Below are 22,165 nucleotides of genomic sequence, written 5' to 3'. Positions count from 1 at the left end.
GGAGGCGCTGAAGGCGGTGGTTAGGGGAGAGCTAATCTCCATTCGGGCCCACAGGGAGAAGAGAGAGGGGAGGGAGAGGGAGAGGTTGGTGGGGGAGATCCTAAGGGTGGACAGGAGGTATGCAGACACCCCCGAGGAGGGGCTACTCAGGGAGCGACGGAACCTTCAGACGGAGTTCGACCTGTTGACCACGGGGAAAGCAGAGGCACAGTGGAAGAAAGCGCAGGGGGCAACGTATGAGTATGGGGAGAAGGCGAGTCGGATTCTGGCACACCAGCTTCGTAAGAGGGAGGCAGAGAGGGAGGTAGGTGGAGTTAAGAATAGCGGGGGGAATACGGTGCGGAGTGCGGTGAGAATAAACAAGGTATTAGGGACTTCTATGGGGATCTGTACAGGTCTGAGCCCCCAGCGGCGAGGAGGGGATGTGACGATTCTTAGATCAGCTGAGGTTCCCGAGGGTGGTGGAGGAGGTGGCTGGTTTGGGGGCGGTGATTGGGCTGGAGGAGCTGGTTGAAGGATTGGGGAGCATGCAGGCGGGGAAGGCCCCGGGGCCGGATGGGTTCCCGGTTGAATTCTACAGGAAATATGTGGACCTGCTGGGCCCGTTGCTAGTGAGGACTTTCAATAAGGCGAGGGAGGGGTGGGCCTTGCCCCCGACAATGTCTAGGGCGCTGATCTCTTTGATCTTGAAGCGGGACAAGGATCCATTGCAATATGGGTCGTATAGACCGATCTCGCTCCTCAATGTTGATGCTAAGTTGCTGGCAAAGGTGCTGGCTACGAGAATTGAGGACTGTTTCCCGGGGGTGATTCATGAGGACCAGACGGGATTTGTGATGGGTAGGCAATTAAACATAAATGTGCGGAGGCCCCTCAATGTAATTATGATGCCCCCGGTGGAGGGGGAAGCGGAGGTAGTGGCAGCTATGGACGCGGAGAAGGCCTTTGACCTGGTGGAGTGGGAGTATCTTTGGGAAGTACGGCGGAGGTTTGGGTTCGGGGATGGGTTCATCAGCTGGGTCAGGCTGCTATATAGAGCCCCGATGGCGAGTGTGGCTACGAATCGACGGAGGTCGGAGTACTTTCGGCTGTACCGGGGGACGAGGCAGGGGTGCCCCCTGTCCCCCTTGTTGTTTGCACTGGCAATTGAGCCTTTGGCCATGGCACTGAGGGAGACCAGGAAATGGAGGGGACTGGTCGGGGGGGGGGGGGCTGGGGGGAAGAGAGGAACACCGGTGTTGTTGTATGCTGATGACCTGTTGCTGTATGTGGCAGATCCAGTGGAGGGGATGACGGAGGTCATGCGGATCCTAAGGGAGTTTGGGGACTTTTCGGGGTATAAACTCAACGTAGGGAAAAGTGAGCTCTTTGTGGTGCATTCAGGGGACGAGGGAAGGGGGATAGACGACCTACCATTGAAGAGGGCGGAAAGGAGCTTTCGGTACCTAGGGATCCAAGTAGCTAGGAGTTGGGGGCCCTGCACAAGCTCAATTTGACGCGGTTGGTGAAGCAGATGGAGGAGGATTTTAAAAGATGGGATATGCTGCCACTCTCACTAGCGGGTAGGGTGCAGTCGGTCAGGATGACGGTCCTCCCGAGGTTTCTCTTTGTGTTCCAGTGCCTTCCCATTATGATCCCCAAGGCCTTTTTCAAACGGGTAGTTAGGAGCATCATGGGGTTCGTGTGGGCGAATAAGACCACGAGGGTGAATAGAACATTTCTGGAGCGTAGCAGGGACAGGGGCGGGGGGCTGGCGCTGCCGAATTTGTGCGGTTATTATTGGGCAGCCAATGTGGCGATGATCCGTAAGTGGGTAATGGAGGGAGAGGGGGTGGCGTGGAAGAGGTTAGAGATGGCGTCCTGTGTGGGCACGAGCCTGAGGCTGCTGCCAACGGCACCGCTGCCGCTCTCGCCGACAAGGTACACCACAAGTCCGGTGGTGGCGGCGACATTGAAGATCTGGGGGCAGTGGAGGCGACACAGTGGCGAGGTGGGAGCCTCGGTTTGGTCCCCGATTCGGGAGAACCATCGGTTCGCCCCGGGAAGGATGGATGGGGGGTTTCGGAGCTGGCATCGGGCAGGGATTAGAAGAATGGGGGACCTGTTCATAGATGGGACGTTTGCGAGGAGAAGTTTGGGTAACCCCCGGGAAATGCTTTCAGGTACATGCAAATGAGTGCGTTTGTGAGGCAGCATGTGGGGGAATTCCCGCTGCTCCCAGCACAGGGGATTTTGGGTGTATGTGTTGGAGAAGGCAAGGTTTCGGTGATTTACCAGGACCTGAAAGAAGAGGAGGAGGCCTCGGTGGAGGAGTTAAAGGGCAAGTGGGAGGAGGAGCTTGGGGAGGAGATAGATGAGGGTCTGTGGGCTGATGCCCTGAGTAGGGTTAATTCCTAATACAGTTCAAAGTTACTCACAGAGCGCATAGGACAGGGGCAAGGTTGAGTAGGTTCTTTGGGGTGGAGGACAGATGTGGGAGGTGCTCGGGAAGCCCGGCGAATCACGTCCATATGTTCTGGTCGTGCCCGGCACTGGATGGGTTTTGGAGGGGTTTTGCGAGGACTATGTCCAAGGTGGTGAAAGTCCAGGTCAAGCCGAGCTGGGGGTTGGCATTGTTTGGGGTTTGAGGTCGGTCAGCAGCAGCAGCAACCCAGGGGAGGGGGTGGGGGCGGGAGGTGAGTTTGTGTGGGTGGGGGGGGGGCTTCCCTATTGGTGCTTTTGAATGTCATATGGGGGGTTATTGTATATGGGGGAAACCCAATGTCTAATTTTTGTATAATTTTTGATTGCTGTGTTCGTGTTTCTTCCATTTTTGTTGGGGGGGGGGCGGTGGTTTGTTGAAAATCTGTTGGAAAATTTGAATAAATATCTTTTTTAAAAAAGCAATCCAGCGGGGTGCTTTGTCCTGAATGGAGCATAAAACAGTTGACACCATCCCATCAACTCCTGCTTTACTGATTCACTCTGCTATTCAACAGTTTTCTCTCTCACCACCTTGGCCTCCATTTACGCTTAGCACAAAACCACCTCCTTAATTCAGCACTCATCAATGGAGGCACATGAAAAGATGATAAACTAAACTAACATGTGAACTAGGAAAATTGGTGTGGTCCACGACAAAATGCTCTCCTGAGATTTGTCGCTGGGGCATATTGCTGGGACAGATAAAGAGAAGCCTTATCCTGCAAGCTGGCTGCATGGGGTGTTCCTACTTGGTAGTCAAGATGGGAACAGATGCATTTCCCACTGTAACATTTGTCACATCCTCAGCAAATTTCTACCTCACCTGGGAGTTAGGATGTTCAGGAGTAGATAGACAATATATGAAGTTGCACTACTAATTAGATGAGGCTGACAGTATTTTTCATCATTTTTATACATGGATATAAAAATCAAAACATATATTACACATACAGGATCTTCATAGCCAGAAATGTCAGTATTCTATCAATATAACCGACTTTCAAAGCACGGCAAAATAATTCTAACTCACAAAATCATCCATGCCTCACTGATTAATAAATTTTCAAGCTCTAATTTTAGCTGAAAATGATGACAAAATAATGTGAAGGACAGAACATAGAATCCAAGCAATCTGTAACTTACTTTCAAGATAAAATTGTCCTCAGCCTGCAGTTTAAGGTCCACGATAGACTGCTTCACATGGCCTTCAAACTGAAGATCTCTCTTCCTGGGAACATCCAACGCTGGGAAGAGATCACTGATCAGGCCCATGAAAATCGGCATGTCATCGGTAACAATCTTTGGAATGTTGAAGTCTCGAAGGGCCCGCATCAGAACTTGGTCCTCAGGACGGCCTGGGTCACCTCTCTTCAGTGAACCAGCTACAACCAGTACAGATTTGATTGCGCGAAGACCCCAGTCATAGTGATCCTGACAAAGAACAATTACTGAGCTGAACAACGCACACTTTCGTCAAAACATTCATCGGTTTCCAAAGGCACATGTAAATCATAGAATCAACAGTGCAGCAGGAGGCCATTCAGCCCATCAAGTCTACATCGGCCCTTGACAGAGCACCCTACTTAAGCCCGCACTTCCACTCTATCCCTGTAAACCCACCTAACCTTTGGACATTAAGGGGCAATTTAGTGTGGCCAATCCACCTAATCTGCACATTTTTGGACTGGGAGGAAACCGGAGCACCCGGAGGAAACCTACGCAGGCACGAGGAGAAAGTGCAAACTTCACACCTGAGGCCGGAATTGAACCAGGGTCCCTGGAGCTGTGAGGCAGCAGTGCTAACTACTGTGACACTGTGCTGTCCACGGTAACTATTGTCGTGCTGGATAGCAAGTTCTGCAAAAGACTGTTTGTTGATAGCAATAGTAATATCTAAGTTGGTGACAAGCTTCCAATCTGATCCAGAGGTTAGTTCAAAACATTTCAATCAGTTGAAAGTTCGCCGGGACATTTAAGGCTGGAACAATTCTATGATTCTATAAGAACAGACTATTTAAAGACATCACAAAATAGTTACCGGAGGGAGAGCAGACATGTACATGGATAATTGTTTGTAAGAAATATCTTGGTCCATTATTCTGCAAAGGGATTCACCAATTTATTTGAAGTCTTTATCTTAAATGGGTTAATGATTTATTACCACAACAGATAGATTAATTCTGTGGCCTGAATTCCATGCCCCCTCCCCCACTGCCAACAGGTGTGTATGTAGAAGGTGAGGATGAAACAGCACAAATGGGCCTCCCGCAGGGTTCCCACCTATCCTTTTTAAAAAAAATATATTCATTAAAGTTTTTTAACACAATTTTTCTCCCTTACAAACAATAACCGCCCCCCGTAACAAAAAAAAACGAGAAATCGCGCAGAGCAAGATATATACATGGCAAAATGATATATTTACACAGCTTTGTACACTGGCCCTCACCCGTACGTGCCAGTTTCCCCAACCCTTCATGTTATCTCTTGCTCACCCACCCTCCCAGGCAGTCCCCCCTTTCCCCCCCCGCCCCCCTCACCCCCCCCTCCCAGGACGTTCCCCCCCCCCCCCAAGGTTGCTGCTGCTGCTGACCGACCTTCCTCTAACGCTCCGCGAGATAGTCTAGGAACGGTTGCCACCGCCTGTAGAACCTCTGCGCAGACCCTCTCAAGGCGAACTTAATCCTCTCCAACTTTATGAACCCAGCCATATCATTTATCCAGGCCTCCAGGCTGGGGGGCTTCGCCTCCTTCCACATTAGCAAGATCCTTCACCGGGCTACTAGGGACGCAAAGGCCAGAATGCCGGCCTCTTTCGCCTCCTGCACTCCCGGTTCGTCCACTACTCCAAATATTGCTAGCCCCCAGCTTGGCTTGCCCCGGACTTTCACCACCTGAGATATTGCTCCCGCCACTCCTCTCCAGAACCCCTCCAGTGCCGGGCATGACCAAAACATATGGACATGGTTCGCCGGGCTCCCTGAGCACCTTCCACATCTGTCCTCTACCCCAAAGAACCTACTCAGCCTCGCCCCCGTCAAGTGCGCTCTGTGGACCACCTTAAATTGTATCAGGCTGAGCCTGGCACACGAGGAGGAGGAATTAACCCTACCTAGGGCATCAGCCCACAGACCTTCCTCGATCTCCTCCCCCAGCTCCTCCTCCCATTTACCCTTCAACTCTTCTACCAGCGCTTCCCCCTCTTCTTTCAACTCCTGGTGTATTTCCAACACCTTGCCCTCCCCGACCCATACACCCGAGATCACCCTATCTTGAACTTCTTGTGCCGGGAGCAAGGGGAATTCCCTCACCTGTCGCCTCACAAAAGCCCTCACCTGCATATATCTAAAGGCATTTCCCGGGGGGTTCCCACCTATGCTGACCTCTCAGTAATTTTATACTGCGGCAGTGAGGCTTTGAACAGGCAGCCAACCCTTGCCCCAATTGAGGCCATTAGGTGGCCGAATACTGACCACTTAAAGGCCGCTTCCCAGCCAGCCTCAATTTATAGGCTGGCGGGAGGATTTCCTGGGTATGTATGGAACTCAAAAATAACAATTTTTAGGCCCAATGCGAGAAGTGCATGGAGCGGGTGGTGCCTCCATCAGAAGTCCCCTTTTGACCACAGATTCAGTCGCCATTGGACCTCCCTCCTCCTCCTGTGCTTTCCCGACGTCACAGTTCCCCACTATCCACCGCCCCTCGTCTCCACCCCAGGCCTCCCATACTTTCCCTGCCCTGCGACCCCAAAAGCTTTTTCTGCAGCCTGGGGACTTGAGCTTTGGGGATTGCACGCAGTCCCACTTCTATCCCCTACAACTCCTACAAAATCTGCTGCCATCCCTTCAGTAACTCATTTGTGATGTCTTTAAGTAGCCTAAGGTAGGACCTCTCCCGAGTGGGGGTGGGGGGTGGGGGGGGAGGACAGGCTTGTAGCTAATTAACGCTCACTGGAGCCTGAAGTGGCTGCAGGGCAGGAAGTGTCGGCGGGATCTGTTCCCCGCCGACTCTTTGGATGGTGGGACGGGAAGCCCTGCCATTGGCAAACTTCCAGCCCCCGCAAATTCATTAATGAATTTGGTACTGACATCACGTAATTTCACCCCAGGAGTCTGCCATGATTGTGATGAAGAATTTATAGGCTTTCAGTTTATACACTCCTTTCATGAGTGCATGGAAATTCTTTCTCCACAGTAATACTATTGCACTTAACACTGAGCTTGACTTCGGAATTGTTGATTTCATCAATAAAGTTTTACATTTGCTTTCAGGATTTTTTTTTTAAGTGGTACTACTTCAGTGTAACTAAAATCAATAAAGATAAATGAATAAGTACGTTCATTGATTCCTTAGGTGTGTGGGTGAGTGGGTGGGGGCACGAGCGGGGGAATCAATATCTGGTTTGATTGGAGTAAAACTTTTGGTGGCCCTGCACCTTATGGCTTTGAGTGAGGAGTCAGTCACGGTCTTGTTATTAAAACAGGGTTGAGGACTATATGGTCAGGCTAAACACTCATTTGTACAATTGGCACAAACTCCCATTTGCTACAGATGAATCTCTAAGATGATTCCATCAGAATGGATGCTTGCAAGCTTCTTTTAAATTGCTTATTGATTTTGTTTTGAAGGAGATCATTACGATGTGAAAATTCTTGTCATTATGAGGGGTTTAGCTCTGGCGCACAGCATGCGTAAAGATGATCCTGACTCCTTCAAACCAATTAACTGCAACATTTACATGGCAGTGATGTGCTAATGACTTGGCTGTGTGCAATGTCAGGACATGTGTCTGGCCCTAAAGATTTGCATGCTTACTTTAATTATGCTTATGTAAAGATAAAGCTTCAAACAATAAATGTTCCTATTAAGAAGCTCCTATGGGTTCAATAAGTTATGCTGCCTTGAAATAAACTTTGAGAAGGATATTCAATGACTATTTGAGACCCAGATTTAATTTAGAGCTTATATTATCCATCTGCTTTATGTGACAAATCTTGAAAGCTTTCTGCAGTAACTGTGGGTGAGCGAAATTGCCTCCAAACAAACAAAGCCAATGGAAAATGAAAAGTGGGTTTCTAGAGAGATGCTAAATAGTGTGGAATGCCAAGTATCAAAGGAAATCCACCAAATCAGCTGGTTACTGTGACTCAGTGGGGGTGTGTATCTTGTATTGTCCTATTCTCAAGGTGTATAATCATGGGGGAGCTCCAATCTGTCCTCTTTACCAGAACCCTACCCACCATGGCACTGCTGTGACCAGACTCCTCAGCATGAGGACAAGTGAAATCCTGCTGCCGTGATTTAATTTGTTGTCTTGTGATTACCAACGAGATGCGAGGTACATGTTCCGAAAATGTATCTTCCTTCCACCAATGAAAGCATTCAAACCACACTTCACATCCATAAGCGAAGGACAGTACATTGAAGCACACTGTAAATATTCGCGAACCCTTCAAAAAAATAGCATGCATTAAAACAGCCAAAGTGTTTCCTGTTGTGTAATTCTGCCTGATGCACTTCATCTCACCTGTTTCGAAAGTAGCTCTTTACAAAGCTGATACAGGGTGATGAACTTCCTGGCTAATAACCTTGCGTCAATGAACCCTTCTGCGACCAACATAATTTCACAGATCAGCTCAAAGTCAGGTACCACCATAGCACAGGGTCTGTAAAACAGTCAGTGGATATAATCACCCTCTATTAATCAAAACGCGGTGAAGACAGAAACTCACCACCAATTAGAGTGTTTCAAGTTGCTGACAAATTGAGGTGGTAACAAGCCTATCATGCTTCAAAACGTCAGGGGCAGGATTCTCCGACCCCCCGCCAGGTTTTCGGGCGGGGGCGGGAATCACGCCACGCCGGTCGGGGGCCGTTGTCAGCGCACCCCCCGGCAATTCACCAGGCCCCGATTGGCCGTCAGTTTCTGGCCAGTCCCGCCGGCGTGGATTGGACATGGTCCCGCATGGCGGGACCTGGCTGGTAGGCTGGCTGGCGCGATCCTCGGGGGGGCGCGGGGGATCCGGCCCCGGGGGTAGGGCCCCCACAGTGGCCTGGCCCGTGATCAGGACCCACCGATCTGCGGGCGGGCCTGTGCCGTGGGGGGACTCTTTCCTTCCGCGCCAGCCCCTGTAGGACTCCGCCATGGCCGGTACGGAGAAGACATCCCCCTGCGCATGCACCAGAATACGCCAGTCGGTCTGCGCATGCGCTAAACCACGCCGGCGGTTCTGCGCATGCGCTAACTCACGCAGTCCCTTCGGCACCGTCTGGCATGGCGCCAACCCCTCCGCCACCGGTCTCACCCCCGGAAGTACAGAGAATTCTGCAACTTCCGGTTCGCCCGATGCCGGAGTGGTTCACGCCGTTCTTGGCGCTGACGTCGGGCCAATTCGCCAATTGCGGTGAATCCCACTCCATGAGTTGAAGATGGATCTGTATTTCTTTTTAAAAAGATTTTCCAATTATGGGGCAATTTAACATGGCCAATCCACCTACGCTGCATATATTTTGGGTTGTGGGGGTAAGACCCACGCTGACACGGGGAGAATGTGCACACTCCACACCGACAGTGACCAGGGGGCGGGATTGAAACCGGGTCGTCGGCATCATGAGGCAGCAGTGCTAATCACTGCACCTCCGTGCTGCCCATGTCAAGTTTAAAGAATCTTTAGTACTCCTCCAATCCTTATTCTCCTTCATTCAGAAAATGCTAGCAGAATGTTCCTGCAATAGGAATCCAAAGGCCCAGCTTTGGAGACAAGTTCAAATCCCACCATCGGCAGCTGGGGGAATTCAAAATCCAATAATTAATTAAGCGGGAATGAAAAGCTAGCCAAGAAACCATCAGATGGTGATAAAATTCATTTGGCTCACTATTAACCTTCAGGGAAGATAATCCGCCATCTTTACCCGGTCTGGCTGACATGTGACTCCAGACCCAAAGCAATGTGGCCGACTCCGAAATGGCTGAGCATGCAACTCAGTTAGAGCAAAACCGTTAGCATTGCGGATGTATTGACATCACATGGAATACAATAGCTTAAAAGGCAGTATGCCACATCTTCTCAAGCACAATGCTGACCTTGCCAGTGGCATCCACATCCCAGGAATGAATTTTAAAAAGTTATAATTATCCAAGAATTTCAATTTTGAAGACTTTTCTGTATTGAAAGGGTTAAAAATCATATAGCTAAAATCATGCAAGCCACTCGCTAGCTGCTAAAGTCTCAAAGACCGAGAAACTAGTGGTGAAAACCAGTTGTTTCAGCTCAGACTGTCGACTGATGTAATTTAAGGAATCTCAGAACATTAATTACAGAAAGGTTGTAGTCACACATCTCACACACAAAAATTATATTGATAATTATGCAGCTGCAGATCATGCATGTTCACTAAAACACAGGACAACAGAAAGGAGTATGGTACTGGTCAGGCATATTTTTAAGTTACTTGTGTCGAGACATTATTAGATAAGTAGAGACAAATAAGTGCTTGCTGATATTATAATTAAGTATATGTGCCCAAATTGTGATTGGATAATTATACTCATATGTTATACATTCTGTTATCCTAATTATTAGTTGTGAATGGATGCAGATAATTCCTAAACAAGTGTATTCTTTAGATTGGCATATGCTAATTTTTTGTAATAGAACTGAATGGTATAATTGTCTGTGTAGTCTTTGAATCAGGGCTCTCTGACGTACAACTTTGAACATCAGAATTTGATGCTACAGCTGTAATAAGGGCCATGTTCGTAACTCTGGTCTCTAGTAAGCATAAGGGTGAGTATACTGTAGTGGAATCGTTGTATTAATTTTCCCTCTACAGTATTATTTTGAAATCCCGCAAAATGTGATGTGACATCATCACTGACTTGAGAGAAATATTTATCCATTCAGCGGAAGGTTCAAATTGAGCCTGGATGTAAAGCTCTTGGAGGAGTTTGAATACTGCAGTCTACTCTTCGGGACATTTGTGTGATGGCTTTGCCGTCTAAACTCTTCAGAAACGTGGCCCTATTAAAAAATAGCTGTTTATAATGATCTGCTGCCACATTTTATAGCATTTAAGTGGTGATTAATTTCTATTCAGAAAAGCCAATTATAAATCCCCTGAAAATTATTTTTTAAAGTTAGCATCTCATTGCAAATTGTGGCTGAATATAACATTGATTATTCTGACAAATATTTCCAAATCCTTAAAATGGACATGAAGAGAGGTAACACATAAGATGATCCTGGGTTCAGTTGCTTTTGAATTTCCCTCGATAGGGCAGGCACTTGCTCATGGAAAAGCTGAGGGAAAGGTAAACTGAGCTGTTTTTCTGTGTCGTGGAGTACTTTGTCAGCAAAATGCTTGGAAATCAATTTCCTTATTCAGGACTGATATAATTCAGAGACTAGCATCCCTGCCTCTGAGCCAGACATTGTGGGTTCAAGTCCCACTCCAAGGATGATGCAGTGTTAATGTGGACAAACAGGTTAAGTATCAATCTGCAAATCCTTCCAACACACACCAATGACAGGTAATAAAAATGGGAGAGATTCCTGATCAGCCAAGTGATGGGAAGAAAATTGGAGCCGACCATCTGCCAGGGATCCAGTGGTCCATCATCACTATCCACAGCTTCAGATGACAACATGAATGTAAAACTGCATGTTGCCACAGCAACTCAGACTCTTTGGTGGGCGTAGTTGGCTGGAAGGCTAGTGTGGATCAGATTGGTGCCAACAGCACAGGGTTCAGTTCCCATTCCAGGAAGGATGGATTCTAGGCTTGTCACCTTGCCCACCATCAGGTTGTGGACTCTGGGTCGGACCTGCCTTCGAGTAAAGAACTGGAGCAGGAGGAGAACTTATGCATTTGTCTATGTTACAAGCATCTTGCTGTAAGTCATAGAGATCTACAGCACAGAAAAGGCCCTTTTGCCCATTGCGTGCTTCGGTCAGAAACAACCACCTAAGTATTCTGATCCCATTTCCAGCACTTGGCCCATTGCCTTGTATGTCTTGGCATTGCAGGTGCACATCTAAATACTTATTAAATGTTACTGAGTCTCTGTCACTCTTTCAGGCAGTGAGTTCCAGTCTCCAACCACCCTCTGGGTGAAAAAGCTTTTACTCACATCCCCTATCCTTCTGACCCTTACCTCAAATCTATGCCCGCCATCCATCGATATCCTCCACCAATGGGAAAAGTTTCATCATATCTACTCTATCTATACCTCTCACAATTTTATACATCTCAATCGTGATCCCCTCTGCTGTGAGGAATACAACCCCAGTCTATGCAATCTCTCTTCACAACTAAAACTCTCCAGCCCAGACAACATACTGGCAAATCTCCTTTGTACCCTTTCCAGTGCCATCACATCCCTCCTATAATGTGGATTCCAGAACTGCACGCAATACCCTCGCTGTGGCCTAACTAATGTAAGCTTCTTTAATTATTTTTAAATGCCTGTTACCTCAACTGTGTATCCATGTGTCAGCTGTCTAATATATGGATTTGTGCCATACTCAATTCCACACTGCGGCAGATAACCTGGGACACTCCCAGTTTTGTTAATTATTCCAAAACAATGATAATGGACTTGCCACTCCAGCAGACTCTGCTGTGAACTGCTGAACATGTGCACTTACCTGAACAGGGCTTTCAGGTTCTCAGGTAGTTCTGTACGTCCTGCATAGCCAGGGTTCATTGTGATAAAGATCCCAACAGACAGAGTCAGATTGATCTCTTCACCCATGAAGTTGAAGCGTTTCTTTTTGTCTCGGATTGCATCCTGAATGGATTTCACCTATGGAAACATGAATGGCACTTATGTGTCAAATCCTTTAAATTTTGGTTGTTACAAGATCATTGTTGAAATTTTGTATCTCAGATCCATGCAGAGATGACACTGGTTTCTATGCATGCAGGAACTTAATTTACAGTGCCTTAAAATGCCTTCCCCATGCTTGTAGCTTAGGCTTACAGATCTTTCTGCAGCTTTGTTTACTTTCCTCTGAGTCCACACCCAGGCTTAACACATCAAGCACAGTGAGCATTCATACTAAACAGACTCACATAAACAAACACAGACAAATTGAACCATTGATCACTACAGCATCTTCATGAAACAGTAGCAACTCTACATCGTAGATTTTTATAAAATCAACAACAATGAGTAGCCCAACATCTTGGGGCTGTAATGTACTATAACAACAACAGTATACCAAAGTGGTGGTTCTTGTATTTCCGGTCACTTCCAACCCTGAAAATCCATAAACTGCAGTAGTCAAATTCATGGTGCAGTCAGTGTGACAATGGGACGTCAACAATTCAGTTCCGCTGGGAATTCCAGGATATTGAGTTCAGTGATGGTGAAAGATTGGTGATAAATGTTCAAGTCAAGTTGATGAGCAGACCATGGAGCTGGCTGTATAAGACATGCCCTTAGACAATGTGAATTTAAACAGGCATTGGGCAGGGTCCAATCTATAACTGTCAGTGTCAAGAGGGTACAAACAGAAAAAGCAATGTAAGCCGCGTTTCTGTCAAACATATCCATTGGTGGATGGGTCCCCCTGGTGGCAGATTAAAATCGAGCCTCGTTAGGATCTGGAAGCAGAAAAACACAGTTTGACAGCAGAGCTGTTATAATCTGCAAGATGAACATCCAATAGTTCTGCAGTCTGGGATTTTTGAGGTTTTTTTAATAGTATCGTTTGAGAAACAGTACACATTTTTATTAATCATTCATATTGTCCTGTATTACGTCAAGAATGATGATACTTCCATTTCAATAAAAACAAGTGCAGAGATTTTTTTTAATTCTTTCATGGGATATGAGCCTCAGCATTTGTTGCCCATCCCTAATTGCCGTTGATGACGTGGTGGTGCGCCACATTCTTGAACCTCTGTGTCCATCGAGTGTCGGTAAGCCTGCAGTGCTTTTAGGAAGGGAGCTGCAGGATATTGATCCAGCAACAGTGAAGGAATGATCTAGTTCCATGACCGGATGGTGTGTGACTTGGAGGGGAACTTGCAGCTGGTGGCGTTCCCATGCATCTGCTACCCTTGTCCTTCTAGATGGTGGAGGGCACAGGTTTGGAAGTTGCTGCCAAAGGGGCCTTGATTATTTGTTGCAATGCATCTTGTATTCCCATCTCAGTTGCTGTTACAACTGGACAGAATGATTCCAGAATGGAACCCTGGCTCAAAAGATAGTAACTTTTTTTAAATAAAGCATGTTGGAACAGAATCACTGGACCGCAAATTAGTTTCAACAACAAGAAAAAAAATCTACATTAAACATGGAAAAATTGGATAATGACACAACACTTCTTTACTCCCCACTTAGTTCAATAAATACACACAGATTTTCAGATTAACATGGATTACAAAGTATATCTTGAGCTACAACAGTCTCAGTAACACAATATCCCTTTAGATGCACAAGGTGGCTGTGGTCATTCTGAACCTCAAGCGAATGACTGTGGTTTTCTCCTCAGAATCCCCCTAGATGATTGTCACATGAGAGTTTCCAAACTCCACTCCAAAAAAAACAGGCTTTAAAATATTCTTTCAGAACAATGCTTTCCATCAGCAGTTTGCATTTATAATCCATTCCAGGTTTTCCAACTATACTGTGAAACAAAGCTTCCACTCCACTTTTAACAAGGAACCCAGTGCCAGGTTTTCCACTTCTCCTTTCAGGTTTCCTTTGTCTTAACTGCTTTCACACAAATTCCAAGATCTAGCCACCGATTTCCATAGTTATTTCAACTCACATTCCACAGGATGTAGTACATTCTCACATGCCTGAAAATCACTTTAGATATCTTTCTGGCATCTCAACCTTTTCTCAGCTCTCTCTGTCTTTACTGGACAGTTCTCCGTTCTATTGCACTTAACCTCAGACTTCTTGGCAACGTATCTTCATTTCTCTAGTTTCCTTAACTAGCTGTTCTTCAGATCTCTGCACTTGTTTTCTTAACTCCATCATGTGGCTTTTTATTTTGAGCAAAGCTGAGAAAGATCTTTGCTCTCAGCCTTCTAAACCAACTGCTTGTGGCAGAGCTGTTAGAGTTACCTTCTCTCTCACTACTTATCTCCAACTGCAATCAAACTAGCTAAGCTAAAATTTAAAAGTTTCCCTATCTTACAAGGCCCCAGTTGCTAAGCAATACCCACATCCTTATGCCTTTTACTTATTCTTCCCGCCATAGTCCTCTCTAAGCACAATAGAATCCCAGTTCAAATTTAACCAACCCGCACACATACATATACCTTTGTCCAGCATGAATCTAACTATAGGTTTTGCCCTTCCAGGCACAGAAACATTAAATTAAACCAATTTAAAACTACACCAGGGGTGGAGAATGGGCTTCAAACCCGAGGTCGGGTCTGACACTGCTCCCGTGATTCTCCAGTCCCCAGAGAATCGGCGGCAATCACGTGCGCGCGGTCGACGGGGCGCCGGTCAGGGCCATTGAATGAGGCCCCGCAGCGATTCATCGAGTGCAGCTGGCCGAGTTCCCAACGGCGTGGTTGTCTCATGGTTCCACCCCTGGTGGGGGGGCGGGGGGATCATTCACAGGGGGGGGCCTCCAGGACTGCCAGGCTACCGATCGGGGGCCACCGATCAGTGGGCGTGCGCAATCTGGGGGGGGGGGGGGGCTATGTTTTTGGTGTTGGTCCATGTTGTGGGGCGGCCATTCGCAAGGGGCGGCTGCCGCCGTGCGCATGCGCGGACTCCCAGCCGGAAGTGCAGGGCCCCATATCGGCAGCCAGAGATGCAAGGCATACTCCGCGGCCCTGCTATCCCCCTGCAAATTGGAGAATCGCCCTGGACTTTATCCAGGTAAGTCTAGAGTGATTCACGCGTGTTTTGTCGGGGGCGTGGGGACCTAGCCCCATTATTGGAGAATCCCGCCCCATATTTCTCATGTTTATCAATACAAATATAAATCCCTTAAAACTACCTTTGTTTTTTTTAACAACCTTTATTGTTGCAAGTAGGCTTACATTAACACTGAAATGAAGTTACTGTGAAAAGCCACTAGTCGCCACATTCCGGCACCTGTTCGGGTACACGGAGGGAGAATTCAGAATGTCCAAATTACCTAACAGCACGTCTTTCGGGACTCGTGGGAGGAAACCGGATCACCCAGATGAAACCCACGCAGATACAGGGAGAACGTGCAGACTCCACACAGACAGTGACCCAAGCCAGGAATCAAACCTGGGACCCTGGCGCTGTGAAGCCACAGTGCAAACCACTGTGCTACCATGCTGTTTTCCTAACATTTGTAGATAGCACACACTGCTGCCACTATGAAGGGAGTGAATGTTAAGGTGCTAATCAAGCAGGCAGCTTTGTCCTGGATGGTGTCGAGCTTCTTGAATGTCTTTGGAGTTGCACTCATCCAGGCAAGTATAGTGTGTTCCATCACAATCCTGAATTGTGCCTTGTCGATAGTGGACAGGCTTTGCGAAGTCAGGAGTTGAGTTTCTCACCTCAGAATTCCCAGCCTTTCATCTCTTTCTGTAACTACAGCTGATGATGGTTGGGCCAAGAGTGCTGCCCTGAGGAACTCCTGCAGAGATAACCCGGGATTGAGATCCTCCAACAACCACAACCATTCTCCTTATCATGGAGGGAAGGTCATTGATGAAGCAGCTGAAGATGGTTGGGCCAAGAGTGCTGCCCTGAGGAACTCCTGCAGAGATATCCCGGGATTGAGATCCTCCAACAACCACAACCATTCTCCTTTGCACTCAGCTTGACTCCAACCAATAGAGAATTATACCCGGTTCCAACTGACTCCAGTTTTGCTGGGGCTCCTTGATATCATACTCAGGTCAAATACTGCTTTGACATCAAGGGCAGTCATTCTCACTTCCCCTCTGGAATTTTGTACATGTTTGAACCAAGGCTGTAATGAGGTCAGGAGCCGATTGGCCCTTGCAGAACCCAACTGACCGTCAGCGAGCAAGTTATGTTGAGTAAGTGCCAATTCAAAGTATGGTTGACAATACCTCTATCACTTTGTTGATGATTGAGAGTAGGCTGATGGGGAGGTAATTGGCCATGTTGGCTTTGTCCTGCTTTTTGTGGACAGGACATAGCTAGAAAACTTGACAAATTACCAGGGAGATGCCAATTTTGTAGCTGGAGTAAAACAGCTTGGCAAGGGACGCAATTAGTTCTGAAGCACAAGTCTTCAGTGCTATTGCTGGAATGCTGTCAGGCTGATAGCTTTTGCAGCATCCAGTGGCTTCAGCCATTTCTTGATATAATCTGGAGTGAATCAAATTGCCTGAATGCTGGCATCAGTGATGCTGGGGTCTCAGGAGGACGAGATGGATCATCCACTCGGCACATCTGGCTGAAGATGGTTGCAAATGCTTCAGCCTTATCATTTTGCACTGATGTGTTGAGCACCTACATTATTAGAGATGGGAATATTTGTGGAGCCTCCTGCTCTGATTGCTTGTTAGTTGATAAGGAGCAAACGTCAGCTTTCTCACATACAGCAACACTCCAGTAACAGCAGTCAGCACAGATTCTGAAAGGGGAAGTTATGTCTGACTAACCACCCTAGTGTTATTGAGCATGCGATCAGTAGGTCTGATCTTTTCATAGAATCTCTGCAGTGCAGAAGGAGGCCATTCGGACCATTGAATCCGCACCAACCCTTCGAAAGAGCACCCTACCCAGATGGCACTCACCACCCTTATACCCCACCCTATCCCTTTTGGACGCTAAGGGACAATTTAGCCTGTCCAATCCATCTGATCTGGTGATAATAGATTCAATAGTAACTTTCAAAACGGAATTGGATAAATATTAAAAGGCTAAAAAAATGTGGCGTTATGGGAAAAGGGAAAATAAATAATGAACTGGATAACTCTTTCAAAGAGCCAGCATAGGCTCATTGGACTGAAAGTCTTCCTTCTGTTTTGTATCCTTTTAATATTCAATATGTAGGGGGGAGGGGATGGCGTAATGGTATTGTCACTGGACTAGTCAACCAAAGACCCAGAGTAATACTCTGGGGACTCCAGGTCAAATCCCGCCACTGCAGATGGTGAATTTGAATTCAATATAAGTCTAATGATGACCCTAAAACCATTGTCGAATGTCATAAAAACCCATCTGATTCACTAATGTCCTTTAGGGAAGGAAATCTGCCATCCTTACCTGGACTGGCCTCCATGTGACTCCAGGCCCACAGCAATGTGGTTGATTCTTAACTGCTCCCACAAGGGCAATTAGGGATGGGCAATAAATGCTGGCACAGTCTGCGGCGCCCATGATCCATGCACAAATTTTAAAAAGTACCCAAGCAGACAAGGTAAGCCCCATGACATGGTGGGTCAAAAGGCTACCAAATACACTCAATACTGTGGGCATTAAAGTGAAAGCTAGAGGTAGATAATAAATTGACTTATGACTTGAAACAATTATTGTTCACTGGGGGCATTATCACAGGGAGAGCTATGTCAGAATGGAGTGGAGAGTTTCAGGGTTCAGGGCTAGTATCCACCACTGTTACTAATTTATATTACTCTCCCAGGTTCTGTGTTTAAATTGAACAAATTTAAATTGGAACGACAATCAAATGAAAGGAGGCAGCCCCCCAAAATACTGTATAACAAGTTGTATGAGTGGACCAAACACCGGCAGAAGCTGATGATAAACCGGGGTCTTTGAATGATGCCGATATATCTGGTACGAGGCTGAATGAGACTGACGGGCTCCAGTTGATTCGCTGCACAACACAGTAACCAAATCAGATCAGCAATCAGCCAAGATAAAAGGGTTTTGAATGAGTAAGTCAGTCAGACTGAAATAAGTCAGAGGAGACAGTAATACAACTGTACTGAGCTCCAGCCAGACCACACCTCGAATACTGTCTCTTGTTCTGATGGTTAACTCGATTAGGGATGGGCAATAAGTGCTGGCCTAGCCAGCAACACCCACACCCACAGAATAAAAATAAAAAGCCTCAAGAGATTTGTTCATATGCTGGTGGCATCGCATAGATGTGTTTGATGACCAAGGAAGCCAGCTTTAGGATGGAAAAGGTTTATTTTGCTTTTACCATTAAGCTGTCCACGGCAGTAACCATCTACTATCACAGTCCACATTGGGACAACCGACATGCCGGTCCCTGCTCGGGCCGGCTTTTATGCTCGGTTTAGTGAGCCCCAGTTGGGTGGGTCTCCGCCTCCTACCTGGGAAGCTCATACTCCACGAGCCCCACGTGGGGGATCGATAATAGTTTTCCCCTGGGCCTCATGTGGGCTATGACAGTGAGCCACAAAGCTGATTCCCAATTGTCACAGATCTAAGTAATGTGGAAAGAGTAAAGAAACCTGGGGCTAGAAACAAAGTGTCTAAAAGATGCTTTTGTTTTTCAGTGAGGAAATAGAAAAAGTTAACCTAGGACATTACATTAAATGAAACTACAGGAATCCTGCTGAAAAAAGAGACATGTTGCTGAGGTTTTTCACCTTGTACTCATCAGGACAAATGCAAGAATGTCAAATTTTAAAACAATCACTGTAATTTCACAGGAGGAAAGGCTGCTGGTTGGTTGGTAAGCCGACTCTATTGGCCAAAGGGTTGCCATGGAGGAAGCAATGAGGAATTATAGACTTCCCAAGCTCCTGGGCAATTCAAAGAAAAGTGCAAAGTTTGAACATAATTCCTTTTGTTTGCAGAAAACGGATCCCTGTGTGTGAATGTGTATTGCTTTCAGCAAGTGTACATGAGCCACATTATGAGTTCAACTGATTATCTTAAATAACTTATTAGTATAGCTATTAGCACACTCAGAATTGGCATACTTGGAGCAGTAATTTTCCAAAAGGTGAACAATGAGGGGCCTCTCAGCCATTCTGAACAACATTGGGTTTTCAAGATAAACCAATTCCATTTGACACCGTAAATGGGAGAAATATGCAACAGGTTCAACTAAATTAATTGACACATCAATACTGAATGATACTAATAGGCTCAGAGTTAACATTAAACACCCACATCAGCCATTGGACAGAATTGCTCATTGCGTGAACTTCAAAGTTCTCTCGTATTGCTTCAATGTCCAACAATGGGCCTGACCCCAATTCACAAGATACCCCACAGTGTAATGATACATGTTAATTATCTAAACCTATAAGTCATTTAGCTTCAGCCCAATGCAATGAAATAACTTGCATTTTATTAATGAGACACACTACTGTAAATTGGACTTGATTGGATTTTTAAAAATTTGCATACTTTAAACCAGGGTTTTTCAAAGTGTGGGTCGTGAACCAGGCGGGTATCAGAAGGGTCCCGGATCCCAGGGCCGATAACAATTCAGTATTTTATAGGAAGAAGCTGCTCCCCTGTAAGAACATGAATTTAACAAAACATTGACCCAAGTCAAAGCTCAGAGGTAACACAAGTATGCCGTGGCTGCCAGCACACGCGCCCTTGCATTAAGCTACCCGACAAAGGTTCTCTCAGTGACCACCCAGCTCCATCTGCAGCTGCCACGAGTGCTACGTTCAAAATCTGTTCTCTTCCCAACAGTACCCCCCTCTCAGTTGGCATAGCAACAATCCCTAGGTGTTAGCATTTTTGCTGTAAGCACAAAGGAATCTTGAATTGAAAGCCAGGTAGAAAGACCTTTCATTTTCTAAACAGGATCCTGGCAGGCGTGGGGATGATGGGACCGGCCGAGGTTATTGCTGTGGAGTCAGAGGCACCAGGCGAGGCGGCCAAATCCTCAATGTAGAAAATACCCAGCAGGAAGCTGCACTGCTCCTCTTCTTCCTGAGAGTCTTCATCTCTTACTTTTATTCCTGGATTTTATAAGAGACAATGTAAATACTTAGCGCCCAAGACAGAGGGAATCCTGTGAAAATAGGCCATTCATTGAATGTATATAAAATCATAGAATCATAGAAGTTTACAGCATGGAAACAGGCCCTTCGGCCCAACCAGTCCATGCCGCCCAGTTTTTACCATTAAGCTAGTTCCAGTTGCCCGCACTTGGCCCATAACCCTCTATACCCATCTTACCCATGTAACTATCTAAATGCTTTTTAAAAGACACAATTGTACCCGCCTCTACTCCTACCTTTGGCAGCACATTCCAGACACTCACTACCCTCTGAGTGAAGAAATTGCCCCTCTGGGCCCTTCTGAATCTCTCCCTTCTCACCTTAAACCTATGCCCTCTAGTTTTAGACTCCCCTACCTTTGGGAAAAGATGTTGACTATCTACCTTATCTATGCCCCTCATTATTTTATAGACCTCTATAAGATCACCCCTAAGCCTCCTACGCTCCAGGGAAAAAAGTCCCAGTCTATCCAGCCTCTGCTTATAACTCGAACCATCAAGTCCCGGTAACATCCTAGTAAATCTTTTCTGCACTCTTTCTAGTTTAATAATATCCTTTCTATAATAGGGTGACCAGAACTGCACACAGTATTCCAAGTGTGGCCGTACCAATGTCTTGTACAACTTCAACAAGACGTCCCAACTCCTGTATTCAATGTTCTGACCAATGAAACCAAGCATGCCGAATGCCTTCTTCACAACCCTTTCCACCTGCGACTCCACCTTCAAGGAGCTATGAACCTGTACTCCTAGATCTCTTTGTTCTATAACTCTCCCCAACGCCATACCATTAACTGAGTAGGTCCTGGCCTGATTCGATCTGCCAAAATGCATCACCTCACATTTATCTAAATTAAACTCCATCTGCCATTCGTCGGCCCACTGGCCTAATTGATCAAGATCCCGTTGCAATCCTAGATAACCTTCTTCACTATCCACTGTGCCACCAATCTTGGTGTCATCTGCAAACTTACTAACCATGCCTCCTAAATTCTCATCCAAATCATTAATATAAATCACAAATAACAGTGGACCCAGCACCGATCCCTGAGGCACACCACTGGTCACAGGCCTCCAGTTTGAAAAACAACCCTCTACAACCACCTTCTGTCTTCTGTCGTCCAGCCAATTTTGAATCCAATTGGCAACCTCACCCTGGATCCCGTGAGCTTTAACCTTCTGCAACAACCTACCATGCAGTACCTTGTCAAAGGCTTTGCTAAAGTCCATGTAGACAACGTCTACTGCACTGCCCTCATCTACCTTCTTGGTCACCCCCTCAAAAAACTCAATCAAATTTGTGAGACATGATTTTCCACGCACAAAACAATGCTGACTGCCCCGAATCAGTCCTTGCCTCTCTAAATGCTTGTAGATCCTGTCCATCCCCCAATGTCCATCCCCCAAGAATTAATGATTCATATAATACCTCCAGTATGTGTGGTCCTGGACAGTGAAGTTTCATTGATAAGAGGACATCACAGCTGTGCATATCTGATCCAGTCCTCACTCAATGCTGACATGAATTCAATGCACTAGGGGCTACTGCATAGTGACTATGAACAGTAAAACTAGATGATTTTCCTTTCCTCCTTTGCTTAGGGCAAGAAAGCTTTAGTGTCCTAAACACTGCCATGACTCAGGATCGACTGGGAAAGCAAACATGGCGTGGGTCCCGAAGGCCGGCCGAAGTGGGCACCAATGGTCGGCCAGTTGGCAAATGGGGGTCCTGGGGAAAAAAAGTTTGAAAAACACTGCCTTAAACTAACTGGTGGAAAGTTGAGAGAAGGTCAGCAAAACAACTGCTAATTGTT

At 46.6% G+C, this 22,165-nt stretch overlaps 1 protein-coding gene across 1 annotated transcript in view; it reads right to left on the bottom strand.

The window, feature by feature from the left end:
* dnah9 (dynein, axonemal, heavy chain 9) overlaps positions 1-22,165 on the bottom strand; it is a 779,494-nt gene that overhangs the window by 525,464 nt on the left and 231,865 nt on the right. The window contains exons 29-31 of the mRNA XM_072483125.1: positions 12,108-12,265; positions 7,988-8,126; positions 3,607-3,894 (exon numbers count right to left, since the gene is read on the bottom strand). Of these exons, the coding sequence (XP_072339226.1) occupies positions 3,607-3,894; positions 7,988-8,126; positions 12,108-12,265 (585 nt within the window). The remainder of the gene's footprint in view (positions 1-3,606; positions 3,895-7,987; positions 8,127-12,107; positions 12,266-22,165) is intronic.

The sequence above is a fragment of the Scyliorhinus torazame genome, chromosome 18 (assembly GCF_047496885.1).
Source record: "Scyliorhinus torazame isolate Kashiwa2021f chromosome 18, sScyTor2.1, whole genome shotgun sequence".
Classification (NCBI taxonomy): domain Eukaryota; kingdom Metazoa; phylum Chordata; class Chondrichthyes; order Carcharhiniformes; family Scyliorhinidae; genus Scyliorhinus; species Scyliorhinus torazame.
This window is presented reverse-complemented; position numbering and strand designations above follow the sequence as displayed.